The sequence below is a fragment of the Chelonoidis abingdonii genome, chromosome 12 (assembly GCF_003597395.2).
Source record: "Chelonoidis abingdonii isolate Lonesome George chromosome 12, CheloAbing_2.0, whole genome shotgun sequence".
Classification (NCBI taxonomy): Eukaryota; Metazoa; Chordata; order Testudines; family Testudinidae; genus Chelonoidis; species Chelonoidis abingdonii.
The window spans coordinates 1,217,736-1,231,283 of NC_133780.1; the positions used below are offsets into that span (position 1 = coordinate 1,217,736).

The 13,548-nt window shown below is 67.0% G+C and overlaps 1 protein-coding gene across 1 annotated transcript in view; it reads right to left on the reverse strand.

Annotated features, from left to right (window-relative positions):
* The window catches only part of NOTCH4 (notch receptor 4), a 19,128-nt gene that overhangs the window by 927 nt on the left and 4,653 nt on the right, over positions 1 to 13,548 (reverse strand). Inside the window, 30 exon segments of the mRNA XM_075071492.1 lie at positions 78 to 104; positions 106 to 166; positions 359 to 407; positions 410 to 505; positions 945 to 972; positions 974 to 1,093; positions 1,095 to 1,208; positions 1,259 to 1,284; positions 1,698 to 1,836; positions 2,009 to 2,078; positions 2,173 to 2,190; positions 2,192 to 2,272; positions 2,274 to 2,332; positions 2,335 to 2,390; positions 2,629 to 2,792; positions 3,701 to 3,721; positions 3,723 to 3,820; positions 3,822 to 3,864; positions 3,866 to 4,075; positions 4,508 to 4,969; positions 5,576 to 5,660; positions 6,988 to 7,140; positions 7,547 to 7,692; positions 7,777 to 7,975; positions 8,357 to 8,656; positions 10,481 to 10,639; positions 11,101 to 11,129; positions 11,131 to 11,289; positions 11,678 to 11,804; positions 12,339 to 12,677. Coding sequence (XP_074927593.1) covers positions 78 to 104; positions 106 to 166; positions 359 to 407; positions 410 to 505; positions 945 to 972; positions 974 to 1,093; positions 1,095 to 1,208; positions 1,259 to 1,284; positions 1,698 to 1,836; positions 2,009 to 2,078; positions 2,173 to 2,190; positions 2,192 to 2,272; positions 2,274 to 2,332; positions 2,335 to 2,390; positions 2,629 to 2,792; positions 3,701 to 3,721; positions 3,723 to 3,820; positions 3,822 to 3,864; positions 3,866 to 4,075; positions 4,508 to 4,969; positions 5,576 to 5,660; positions 6,988 to 7,140; positions 7,547 to 7,692; positions 7,777 to 7,975; positions 8,357 to 8,656; positions 10,481 to 10,639; positions 11,101 to 11,129; positions 11,131 to 11,289; positions 11,678 to 11,804; positions 12,339 to 12,677 — 3,638 coding nt within the window.

The window sequence follows — 13,548 nt, forward strand, 5'->3', positions numbered from 1 at the left end:
AGACTCCGGGTTCTCCCCTGTTGGCTAATGAGAGCCCCCACCCACCGACTGCCCCTGTCTGGCCGTTTACCCGTTGCCTGGGCATCCTTGCTGGCGCCGGCTCTGGAGCAGGGCGAGGCGGCCCGGGCTTATCACTAAGCCCGCAGCCCAGTGCAGGGACGTCTTCCTGCCGGGTGAGAGGGCGTGAGACAAGTGATCAGGACCCCAGCCCAGCCCCCTGGTGCCCCTCCTGGCCCAGCCCGGCACCCCTGCTGGCTCGTCCTCCCTCAGCCTGTGCCCCCCCTGGCCGCCAGCCCAGCCACCGGCGCCCCCTGCTGGCCCGTCCCCTCCCCCAGATCCCCGGCGCCCCCTGGCTGACCCCACTGTCGGCGGGGTGACGGCCGCCCCGCCCCGGCAGAGCTCCTCATCCCGCTCTCACACCTCCAGGCGCACGCCAGGATCAGGGCGGTGGCACCGTCCGCTCATACCGGGCGTTCCAGGTCTGTCTGCCGGCAGCGAATCAGGAGCGGGAAGGTGGGATGAAGGTGTGGGACACAGGGGCGGGGCCTCCAGCTCCATTCCCCGTCCCCTTGGCCCATATGGTGTGGGCACTGGTCTGTGGGGGCAGCCATATTGCATTGCCCCCATTCCCCAGCCCAGGGCCCCTGGGAATCTGTCACCTGCCTGGAATCTCACACCTTGATATCTGCCCTGTGAAATGGGGGGTGGTACCCGGAGTGAGGGGGCTGCTGGTTCGGCGAACTGGGGGGCCATCTTGGGAGGGAAGGTTAGGGGGTGGTAGGCTGGATGCAGCAGCGGTTGGGGTGTGGTTTCCACCACCATCAGTAGGGCTCAGAGTGAACAACCAACTCTGGGGGTGGGGCAGAGTGACCTGGCAGGGCAGAGCAGGGACTTGGGAGTGCTCCCCCATTCCCATCCCCACACCTACACACTCCCCCCGCACACTTGGCAGGCCCCCAGGGCGTCAGCACCCGATGGCACTGTGCAGGGGGCTGCGCCCTGCCGGTCGCCGCACGTTGGCGCGTCTGACACCGGCATCCAGGAGGCTGCGGACGGCGCTGGCCCGGGCAAAGCGGGCGGCCAGGTGCAGGGACCCAGTCCTCCCCCGACGCGGCCGTCTGGGCGTCCAGGCCGCCGCTCCGCCGTAGCGCTAAGCAGGTCCTCGCCAAGGGGCGCAGGAAGGAGGGAGAGGCTCCCCCGCACTGATGCTGCTCTCGGCCCCCATGCGCAGATGGTGACGCCGGAAGGCCAGCGACACCGCTGCCCATCAGCGCGTCACCCCATCTGCCATGGGGCGAGAGACAAAGCATCAAGTGCGGGGGAAGGACTTCTCTTTCCCTGCCCTGCCCTGGGCGGGACTTCCTCTTTCCCACTGCCTGGGGGGCTTCCGGTTCTCCCAGTTCCTTGGGCAGCACTTCCCTCTCACCCAACCTCTAGTGGGGACTTCCCCTTCCACTGTAGGGGCAGGACTCCCCCCTTTCACCATCTCCCTGCAGAGCAGAATTCCACATCATAGTGGGCGGAACCTTTCCTCCTCTCCCCCGGCCCTGTGGTGGGACTTCCTGTTTTCCACTTCCTGTGGGCAGGACAACACCCGAGCATCTCCACCCCCTGTCGGGTGGGACGTCCCACTTCCTGTGGGCGGGTTTCAGGCTGTACTGGCTCTGTGTAGGTTTGACCCCCACCCTGCCCCTCACTGGCCCCTGGCGTCGAGGTCGCCCTCGGGGCCTCATCCTGGGGCGGGGTCAAGCATGTGCATTGTGGGACGGGCGCCCTGGCACGCAGGTGCTTGCGGTGTCCAGTGCTGCAGTCCGCTCCGAGGGGGGGGGCGTCCAGCTGGCAGGAGGGGGATGGGATTAACAAGACCGGAAAAGAGCCCCCAAGTGTTATCCTCCCCACCAACCCCCAGCTTTGGGTCCCAGCCTCCGCCAGGCGATGCCCCCCAACTCCAGTGCGAAGTGCGGTAACTGGCTGGCCCCCCGGGGTCGCCCAGCCCAGCCAGGGTCACCCAATATCCTTCGATTTGCTGAGGGGTCGGCTGCCCGTCATCCTCGAACTCGGGCTCCAGCTTCAGAGGCCTGGGAGGGGGAAGTGGGGTGAGTGTCCCAGCCTGGACCCCCGGGGGCCGCTTGTGGGGAGCAGGCAGGCTGTGGGGGTCACTGTGTCACTCACTTCAAGCCAATGGCGTCTCCCGACGGGGTCCCGGCGGCGCGGCGTTGGGGTGCTGGGACGGGCGAACCCCGCGGGGAGCCAGAGCACCCCTGTTTCCTTGTCCGCGGTGGCGCAGCCGAGTCCCGACCACGGCCCCCAGGGCCAGCGCCAGCGCCCCACCCCCACCAGCAGGCTGCCAAGCAGGGGCCAGGGCAGCCGGGGGGCGGAGGCCTGGGGGTCTGGGGGGGAGAGGCAGGGGGTGAAATTGGGGGAACAGGCTGACCCCCAATAATGGATCTGCCCCCACACGCCTCTTGGGACCCCTTCCCAACCTGGCCTCGCTGCCCCAACCCCTCCCTGACACCCCCCGGCCTGCAACCCCCTCATTGTCTGCCCCCCCAGAGTATCCCTCCCCAATCCCCCCAGGCCTCCGCCCCCCACACCAACTGCCCTGACCCCTCCCCAGGCCCCCCTTACCGCTGCTGGCCTCTTCGACCCACACGGCCGCCAGGGGGTGGGGGGTCAGCGCCCCCAGAGCGTTGGAGGCGGCCAGAGCCCCCAGGAAGCGCCGGGCGCCCTCGGGGGTTGTCAGGCAGCGCCCGGCACAGTGGGACCCATCCACCACCAGGAACACGACGGACCTGGGGGGTGATGTGGGGTCAGGCTGGGTACATGGGGGGGGACCCTCCCCACAGGGAGCTCCTGGGGGGCAGCTGGAAAGAGAGGTTTTGGGGGGCAGGGTCCCCACATGGGGCTGATTCTCCCTATGGGGGTGAGGTCCATTTTGGGGCAGGGTGTTGATTGGGGGGGATCAGGGTGGGGGGGGATTTGGGGGGTCTCACCCGATGGTCTCCCTCTCCCCAGCGGGTCCCTGGGGTTGCTTGCAGGTTCAGGGAGTGGGGAGATCGGGGGTGGGAGAATGGAGGATTTGGGGGTTCAGGGGTGTGAATATTGGGGTGTGGGAATGAGGGATTTGGGGGGTCAGGATTTGGAAGGTCAGGGGGTGTGGAGATTGGGGTGTGGGAATGGGGTATTTGGAGGGTCGGGGATTTGGGGGGTCAGGAGTGTGAATACTGGGGTGTGGGAATGGGGGATTTGGAGGGTCAGGGGTGTGGAGATTGGGGCGTGGGAATGGGGGATTTGGGGGTCAGGAGATGTGGGAATGGGGGATTTTGAGTGATCAGAGGGTGTGGAGATTGGGGTATGGAAATGGGGGATTTGGAGGGTCAGGGTTTGTGGATATTGGGGTGTGGGAATGGGGGATTTGGGGGGTCAGAGGGTGTGGAGATTGGGGTATGGAAATGGGGGATTTGGGGAGTTGGGTGTGGAGATTGGGGCGTGGGAATGGGGGATTTGGGGAGTCGGGTGTGGAGATTGGGGCGTGGGAATGGGGGATTTGGGGGGTCAGGAGATGTGGGAATGGGGGATTTTGGGGGGTCAGAGGGTGTGGAGATTGGGGTATGGAAATGGGGGATTTGGAGGGTCAGGGTTTGTGGATATTGGGGTGTGGGAATGGGGGATTTGGGGCGTCAGGGGGGGTCTCACTCACCCAACGGCATCCGACTCCCCCTCCGGCGGTCTGGGGGCGCGGATGTGAGGCGGAGGGCGGGGCAGGGTAGAGGGGGCTCCAGGGGGGCCGCCAGCCGGTGCGGTTGCCCCCGCCTGGCCCCCTCGCGCCCCGTGTAGGGGTAGAGCCTGGGCCGGCCCCGGGGGCGCGCTGGGGCTCAGCCCCACACAGCAGGGCCAGCGCCAGGGCGTTACAAGGCCAGGCAGGGCCCGGGGGGGCAGGGCGGCCGCCAGCCCCAGGGTCCCGCCCCTCCCTGGGGCGCAGTCCCCCCCGTCCCAGCCGCACTCGGGGGACAGGCAGCCCCGGTCGCAGTGTCCGTTGGCAAAGTGGTCGTGGCAGTAACGGGCGTAGGCCGGGCTGGGGGCAGAGACACGGGTTGGGGGTACCCTGGAGAGCCCCCCAGATCCCCCTCACAGGCCCCCCGGTCCCCCAAAATTCTCCCCAATCCATCTCCACAGGGTCCCCCCAGATCTGCTCCCACAGCCCCCCCGGATCCCCCGCAATCCACCCTTCACAGAGCCCCCCCGGATCTGCCCTCCTGGAGAAACCCCCTGAACCCCCACTCCCTCTCAGCCACCCAATGTTCCCCCATCCTGCAGCTCCCCCAGATCCACCCACTCCCCAGGCCCCTGATGAGAACCCCCATCCCAGACCCCATCCCCCCACCCCACCAGCGAGTCCTAGCTCAGAGCCAGCACCCCCGAGAGGGGACCGGCCCCTGCCCCATTCCCTGCCCCCCTGAGCCAGCTGCCCCCTGCTCCAGCCCGGCACCCCCCAGAGGCCCCTCACCTGCAGGGGGCCGGGGGCCGGCAGTCGTACCCGTCGTAGAGACAGGCCTCGCTGTCGCACTGGGGGTGGCAGCGCCCGTCACGGAAGCCCAGCTGGCACGGCTCCGGGCACCTCGCCCAGGGATCCAGCACCCCCAGCGAGCAGTCGCCCCCGTCCCAGGCGCTGGAGGGGGAGCTGCAGGCTGGGTGGCAGATGCCGTCCCCGGCCAGCTCCCTGCAGGGCCCCCCTGCCCCAGGCTGGGGGCAGGCCGAGCTGCCGGGGGGGCAGGGAGCCGGGGGACGGGGCTGGAGGCAGTCGGGGCCCCCGTAGCCCCCCGGGCAGAGGCAGCGGGGACCAGCCAGGTGCTGGACACACACCCCATTGTGGTGGCAGAAGTGGGATCTGCAGGGGGGCAGCTGGACGTCACAGGTGGCACCGCTGTAACCCTGGGGGGTGCGGAAAGAGGTGGGGGTCAGATGGATACTGGGGAAAGGGACCCAGGCATCTGGCCAGGGAGGAGGAGCGGGAAAAGGGACCCAGGCATCCGGCCGGGGAGGGGGAGTGGGAAAAGGACCCAGGCGTCCGGCCGGGGAGCAGGAGCAGTGAAAGGACCCAGGCGTCCGGCCGGGGAGGGGAAGCGGGAAAAGGGACCCAGGCATCCGGCCGGGGACGGGGAGTGGGAAAAGGACCCAGGCGTCCGGCCGGGGAGGGGGAGCAGTGAAAGGACCCAGGCATCCGGCCGGGGAGGGGGAGTGGGGAAAGGGGACCGAGGCCTCTGGCCGGGGAGCAGGAACAGTGAAAGGACCCAGGCGTCTGGCCAGGGAGGGGGAGTGGAGAAAGGGACCCAGGTTTCCGGCCGGGGAGGGGGAGCAGTGAAAGGACCCAGGCCCGCCTGGGGAGTGGAGCAGTGAAAGACCCAGTGTTCAGCGGGGGGAGCATGAAAGGACCCCAGGCGTCCGCTGGGCAAGGAGTGGGAAAAGGACCAGCAGCACAGCAGAGTGGAGAGGTGAAAGTACCCAGGCGTCCGGCGGGAGCTCACCTAGAGGGGCGACCGCAGTGTTGAAATGCAGAGCAGTGCTGCTGCCCCGCGTCACTGCACAGGGACCCCCATTGGCACTGGTTGATTGGCAGCTGTCAATCACTGACTCACACCGGACCCGCTTTTTGGGGCAGTCTAGTAACGGTTAGCTCATACAGGCTCCTTCCCCGAGCCCCCCCTGGCCCCCAACCCCCTCTACCCCCACTCCGCGCCCTTGCCCCCATCCTACCCTCGCCCCCCCCCTTACCTTGAATACTGAGGGGCAGGCCTCAGTGGGGGCCGGTTCGCGTCAGGTGCAGGTCCCTAGCCCCCATTCTGGCAGTGCTGGAGGGTGCAGGCCCCCAGCGTCAGTGCTATCTGAACAGTTCACCCGCGCGCCAGCAGCACTGCAGTGGGTAGATGGTCAGGGATCAGCACATGGCATGAGGTCCCCCCGAGACAAGTCGGCGAGGAACCGCCGTTTCCGGGAGGAGTCCCCTGGTGTTCCAGGAGCTACCTGAATGACGTCAATAGCCCCCCGGGCGGCAGGCAGTGGCCCGTGTTCCAGCAGCGGTGCACCGATTCGCCTCCTCGTGGCATTGATGGGCCCCACCAGCCTGGCGGGGGCGAGGAAGCACGCGGCGGGTCCCCCCCCCAGTCCACGCTAGCGCCCCCCGTTCACACTTAGCTCCTCCAGCGGACCCCTTGGGGGCACAGCAGCCAATGACCCCTGGCTGAGCTGCCCCCACACTCCCCCGTCATGAGCCTCCCTTTGCCCCCCACTGCCCCCCCCTGCCCCCCTCAGCACTCTGTCTCTGGGCAGCGCCTGGCAGGCCTGTGTTCCTGGCATAGGTGCCCCCCCCCCAGCTGGGTGGCAGCTGGCACGGCCGGGGTGAGGGAGGGGCCGCCTCAGCTGGTCAGCGTCCCCCCGTTTCTGCTGAAAGGGGGCAGCTGGGGTATGGCAGCGGCATTTGGGGAGAGAGATAGAGACGTAGGTAAACCTCCCCAAGCCCCCCCTCCTTTGCCCCCACTCCCACCCCATCCTTGCTTCCTCTCCCCCCTTGCCCCTCACCTCAGCAACTTCCCTCCCCCATCCCTGCCCCTCCCCCCCGTGCGTCCTCAACCGTGGCATGCTCCCTCCCCCATCCTGCCTCCCTCCCCCCGTCCGCCACCGATGCAGCGCTCCCACTGAACCCCGGGGGCAGGAGCAAAAGAATAGTTTATTTTTAATTGTAGCTCCGCCCTGTCCAGGCAGGACCCCCGTCCCGCAGGATCTGCGGAGAGAATGAGTCAGTGCCAGCCCCCACGGTTGCCCCTTGGCCCCAGCCCCCCCCCCATGGCTTCTGTCAAGACCCTCCCTGCCCTCCGCCTGAGAACCTCCCAGCCCCCCATACCAGCCTCCTGCCCCAACACCTTACTCCCCCCTATGCCCTCCTGGCCCCCGCACCCCCTTGACCCCACCCCCGGTACCCTCCCCACTCACTGGGGGTGCACTGGTCCAGGTCGCTCTCACAACGCTCCCCGCTGAACCCTGGGGTGCAGAGGCAGAGGTACCCCACGGGGCTGTTCTGGCAGGTGCCCCCATTCTGACACGGGCCCCCCCGGCACCCATCCAGCTCCTCCTCGCACGTCACACCTGGGGGCAGAGACAGTGGGGAGATCCCAGGGCTGGATGGCAGAGGCTGTGGGTCGGGAATGAGGGGCACTGGCAGAGCCAGGGGGCTGCAGGTCGGGAGTGGGGGGCACCGGCAGAGCAGGGGGGGCTGCAGGTCAGGAGTGGCGGGCACCAGCTGAGCTGGGGGCTGTGGGTCGGGAGTGGGGGGCGGAATGAGGGGCACCAGCAGAGCCGGGGAGCTGCAGGTCAGGAGTGAGGGGCACCAGTGGAGCCAGGGGGCTGCAGGTCGGGAATGGGGGGCACCAGCAGAGCTGGGGGCTGCGGGTCAGGAGTGAGGGGCACCAGCGGAGCCGGGGGGCTGCAGGTCGGGAGTGAGGGGCACCAGCAGAGCTGGGGGGCTGCAGGTCGGGAGTGAGGGGGACATTACCTGTAAACCCCTGGGGGCAGGTACAGGTGTAGCCATGGGGCCGGGGCTGGCAGGTTGCCCCCTGGGGGCAGGGCCCCGAATCGCAGGGGTCGATCTCGGCCGAGCAGTCCTGGCCCGTCCAGCCGGGGGCACAGACGCACAGAGCACTGTGTGGGGCAGGGAGGCAGGGTCAGTGTGAGGCTCCGCCCCCTCCTGCCCCCCGGCCCAGCCCCGGTCCTGGCCCTCCTTACCCCTGCAGGTGGGTCTGGCAGGTGCCCTGGGCACAGGGCCGCTGGCTGCAGGCGTCGCTCCAGGGGGCACAGTTGGGGCCCGAGAAGCCCGGGGGGCAGAGGCAGGAGAAGCCGCCCACGACCTCCAGGCAGGTGCCCCCCTGGCAGGGGTCGCTGGCGCAGGCTCCCGCCTCCTCCACGCAGCGCGGCCCCTTGAACCCTGGCGCAACAGGGGTGGGGTCAGGGGGGCTCCGACCCAGCCCCTCCAGACCCCCAACCCCTCCTCCATGTTCCCCAGGGGAGTCCACCAAAACTGCCCCCCCATGCCACTGTCCCCTGGGTCCCTGTCCCCAAAATCTACACTCTCCCCACCCCACTTCTAATATCCCCGAACAGAGACAGATCCCCCAAATCCCGGTCCATGCCCAGCGCCCCCCATGACAGCCCCCAGCCCCCCAAATCCCGGTCCATGCCCAGCGCCCCCCATGACAGCCCCAGCCCCCCAAATCCTGGTCAATACCCAGCGCCCTCTATGACAGCCCCCAGGCCCCCAGCTCCCAGTCCATGCCCAACCCCCGCTGGGCCCCTGAGGTTATCTCACCAGGGGGGCAGTGGCAGCTGAAGGCCCCCGCCCCAGCCTGGCAGTGCCCCCCGTTCCCGCACGGGTGGCTGGCGCAGGCATCCACCTCCTGCTCGCACGTGGGCCCCTGGAAGCCGGGGGGGCAGAGGCACTGGAAGCGGCCCAGCAGGTCCAGGCAGGGTGCCCCCCGCAGGCAGGGCTGGCTGAGGCACTCGTTCACGTCGGCCTCGCAGCGGGACCCCGTGTAGCCGGCTGGGCAGCGGCACCAGAAGGAGCCCATGGCGTTCTCACAGCGTCCTCCGTGCTCGCATGGCTCCGCACCTGGGGGAGGGGGGGGTCAGGGCGCTGGTGTGGGGCCGAAACAGCAGTGACACGCGATGAACACGCCTGGACAAGGGCGGCCAGGCACCGACATGCAGTGCAGATGCCTGGACTCAGGGCCATGTGCAGACACAGGATGAACACACCTGGACTCGGGGGGGGGGGGCACTCACTGACACATGATGAACGTGCCTGGACATGGGGGGGACGCACTGACGTGATGAACACGCCTGGAAACGGGGGGGGGGCATGCACTGGCATGCGATGAACATGCCTGGAAATGGGGGGCATGCACTGACATGTGATGAACACGCCTGGAAACGGGGGGCATGCACTGACATGCAATGAACATGCCTGGAAACGGGCGGCATGCACTGACATGCAATGAACATGCCTGGAAACGGGGGGCATGCACTGACACGTGATGAACATGCCTGGAAACGGGGGGGGGCACTCACTGACATGATGAACATGCCTGGACATGGGGGGGACGCACTGACGTGACGAACATGCCTGGAAACGGGGGGGGGGGCATGCACTGAAATATGATGAACACGCCTGGAAACAAGAGGCATACACTGACATGCGATGAACATGCCTGGAAACAGGGGCATGCACTGACATGTGATGAACATACCTGGAAATGGGGGGGCATGCACTGACATGTGATGAACACGCCTGGAAACGGGGGCATGCACTGACGTGCGATGAACATGTGTGGACTTGGGGGGCCACGCACTGACACACAATGTACACAGGGACACACATGGAAAATATGCCCAGACATGTAATGCTCACACACTGTCATAGCTATGACGGGAAGGGAACAGCCCTGCTGTGTCCAATGCTCTAAAACCCCACCCGGCCGGACACCAAAATCCTTTCCCTGCAGAGGGTTACGCAGCTCGGGGAACCTGGCTGACACCAGACCCAAAGGGCCAGTCCGGGGACAAGAGACTTTCAGATCCGGGGCGGGGGCGTCTCTGTGCTCTTTGCTCGGGGGTTGTTCGCTCTGGGCACTGAAAGGGGCCAGACGTCAGCCCAGGCTCCCCCCGTCTTTCTGGCCCCGTCTGGCGTATTTCAGACGGGTCAGTAACAGCCACGCAGGGCGGGGGAGCGTTTAGCTGTGTTTCCTCCACTCCTAAATGCTCCTTTGCTGGAGGCTGTGACCTGTTTGCTGTAACCGTGAAGGCTCAAGGAATCTGATTCCCCGGGAGTTACTTTCCAGCCTGATTTACAGAGAGGGTTTCCCCTCTTTTCTTTAATTCAAACCCTTCTTTTTAAGAAGCGGATTGATTTCCCCTTGTGCTAAGATCTGGACTCACCAGGAACTGGTGGGGGAAGGGGGGATGGTTAAATTCCCCGTGCTCAGATCCGGGGCTGGAGCGGCGTTCCCAGGACGCGGTGGAGAAGTCCCCCAAGACTGGCCGGGGAAGGGAGCTAGAACTTGGGAGTTTCCAGATAACTCACAAATCTGGATGGTGGCAGCGGGACCAGATCCAAGCTGGGAGTTAAGCTTAGAGGTTCTCATGCAGGTCCCCACATCTGTACCCGGAAGTTCAGAGTGAGGAGGGAACCTTGACACACCCCGTCGTGTGATGCAAATGAAGAGACACACAAACAACACACACGTGCACATCCATGCAGACACACAGGATGGTCATAAATGTGCAAAGCACACGCACAGACACGGGGAACAGGCAGAGATTTAATTCACGGGCCCTGCACCGACGGGCCGTTCCCACGACATGCGGGCAGAGACACGCAGCTCATCGTGCCCTGCCTGGAGCCCGTGGGCTGTGCCCAGCCCCGGCCCCCACTCACCCAGCTGGCACTCGTCCAGGTCCTGGTGGCAGGTGGGCCCGGTGTAGCCCAGCTGGCACACACAGACAGCCGAGCCCGTCAGGGGGTTGGTGTCGCACGAGGCCTCCGCGTGGCAGGGGCTGCTCAGGCAGGCGTCGCTCAGGTGGCACAGGAGCCCTGGGGGCATCAGACTGGGTGAGAGACGCCCCCACCCAGAGCCAGCTGCACCCAGATCGCGCTCAGCACCCCCTACAGAGGACAGGCCCCTGCCCCATTCCCTGCTGCCCCCCAAAGCCAGCCCGTCCCTGCCTTGGGGCCAGGTGGGAGCCAGTGCCCCCCAGAGGGGACAGGCCTCTGCCCCATTCCCCACCCCCCTGAGCCAGCCAGTCCCTGCCTTGGGGCCGGGTGGGAGCCAGTGCCCCCCAGAGGGGACAGGCCTCTGCCCCATTCCCGCCCCCCTGAGCCAGCCAATCCCTGCCCTGGGGCCAGGTGGGAGCCAGCGCCCCCCAGATGGGACAGACCCCTGCCCCATTCCCGCCCCCCTGAGCTAGCTAGTCCTGCACCTGGGGCAGGTGGGAGCCAGTGCCAGCCCAGGAGGGCCCAGGCCCCAATGCCCATCACCTGCCCCGCAGGGGGCCCCATGTGCGCCCTGGGGCACTGGCACAGAAGGTGCCACCGGGTCGAGGCAGGCGCCAGGGCAAGCAGGTGGCGAGACGCAGTCATCCACGTTGGGGCGCTTGGTGCGCCAGCCGTTGACACAGACGCAGCGGAAGCCCGGGAGGTTGTGGCAGGTGCCGCCGGTGTGGCGGTGGGGGTCGGTGCAACATGTCCTCATCCCGCCAGTCCAGCTGCGGGGAGCAATCATGATGCCGGGGTTTCGCCCAGCCCCACTGGGCATGTGGGGGCTGGTGGAGTTAGAGTCGTGGGGGCTGGGAGCCAGGATCTGGGTTCTCTTCCGCCCTCTCGGAGGGGAGTGGGGGTGGGGGTATTAGAGCAGGAGGGTTGGTGAGCCAGCGACATCTGGGTTCCCTTCAGCTTGGAGGGAGCTGTGGGAGGCTGGTTGGTTGAGGTTGGCGGTGGGCGGGGGCATGCGGAGCCAGGACTCTCTGGGTTTCTCGCCGCGCTCTGGAGGGGAGTGGGGCTGGTGGGTAGAGTTGGGGGGCGGGGGGGCTGGGAGCCAGGACACCTGGATCCTGTCCCTAGTAGGGGGCCCCGTACTCACCCATCCAGCCGGGGGGGCAGAGGCAGGAGTACGTCCCCACGCCATCCTGGCAGGCTCCCCCATTCCGGCAGTGGTGCCCCACACAGTCATCGGGGTTCACCTCACACAACTGCCCCGTGTACCCTGGGCGGGGGGGACAGAAAGAGACGCCCCCAGGGGGGAGAGATAATTCAGCCACAGTCTCCCCCTCCATTGTGGGCGGCCATCTTGGGAGCCACGGTTACCCAGGGCGGAGCGGCTGGGGAGTTCGGCCATCTTGGAGACCAGCCTCCAGGGGTGCCTGCTGACCCCCCCATTCCCAGTCACCCCCAGGAACGAGTCTGGTTCTAATTAGCCCCGTCCCCTAACGGCCATGCTGGACATAACCGCTGGTGGGAGGAACCAAGAACATGGCGGCCACATTGGATTGGGTCCATCATGGAGAACACACCTCAATGCAGCGGCCATATTGGATTGGTCTGTGTAGGAAGGCGCCTTGATGCGGCAGCCATATTGGATTGACCCTGAACGTGTGTGTCGCTGCGTGGCGCCCCACGTCCACACATGTTCAGTGCATGCCCCCCGTGTCCACGTTTGTCACATATCAGTGCGTGGCCCCCCCATTTCCAGGCATGTTCATCCATGTGCCACACGCCCCCCCCGCAGCGCAGCCCCCACCTGGCGGGCACAGGCAGCCGTGGTAGCCGCCGGCCAGGGGGCGGCAGGTCCCGCCGTGCAGACACAGCCCGGCGGAGCAGGGCCCGGCCCGGTGCTGGCACTGGGGGCCGGAGAAGCCGGGGGGGCAGAGGCAGCGGAAGGAGCCCAGGCTGTTGAGGCAGGTGCCCCCGTTGGCGCAGGGCCGGGGGTCCCGGTAGCACTCGTTGATGTCGTGCTGGCAGGTGTGGCCGTCGAAGCCGGGCCGGCACTGGCACACGATGTGTGGGTAGGTGAGCAGGCAGGTGCCCCCGTTGGCGCAGGGGTTGGTGGGGCAGAAATCCATCAGCTGGCAGTTCCTCCCTGGACGGGACCCTGCGTCAGAGCCGGGAGGGAACCCAGGAGTCCTGGCTCCCCCCACCAGCCCCCACTCCCCTCCCAGAGCCGGGAGAGAACCCAGGAGTCCTGGCTCCCAGCCCCCCCGCTCTAACCCACCAGCCCCCACTCCTCTCCTAGGGCCGGGGAGAGAACCCAGGAGATCTGGCTCCCAGCCCCCCTGCTCTAACCCACCAGCCCCCACTCCCCTCCCAGAGCTGGAGAGAACCCAGGAGTCCTGGCCCCCAGGCCCCCAATTGTCACATCTTCACTCAGCCCAATCCCCATTTCAGCCCTGCAGACTCCTGTCCCCCTCACTCAGGATTTACTGGGGCACAAACGCCCTGGACAGATCCAGAGACGTTCCTTCCTCCTGCACTCGGGGGGACCCACCCCAAAGTTCCCAGGGGTCTCAGGGTGAGCACCCCCCCCGAGGATCTTCAGCCAGGGCCGGGCGCCCGCACCTGGGTCACAGAGCTCAGACTCCAGACCCGGCCCCAGGCGGTTCTCCACCCTCCCAGGACCCCCGATACTCACCCAGGGCGCAGCAGAGCAGCAGGGACAAGGCCAGGAGCAGGACTTTGCTCATCCCGGCTGGGGTCAGGGCAGCTCGGGGGGCTGAAAGTGATAAGCGAGGGGAGGGGTGAGCCAGGCAGGCAACACCAGCAGGTGCAAACAGCCACTGCTGGGGAAACTAAGGCAGGTGGGGCCCAGCCTGGGCATTTATCCCTGGGCGGGGTCGGCAGCAGCCAATCAGGGGGCAGGACCTGGGCGAGGGAGACGCCCAGATGTGGGAATCGAAAAATCAGACACAGAGAAAAGCAGGAGACTCAGAGAGACTGTAAATCCAGCTCGGCCT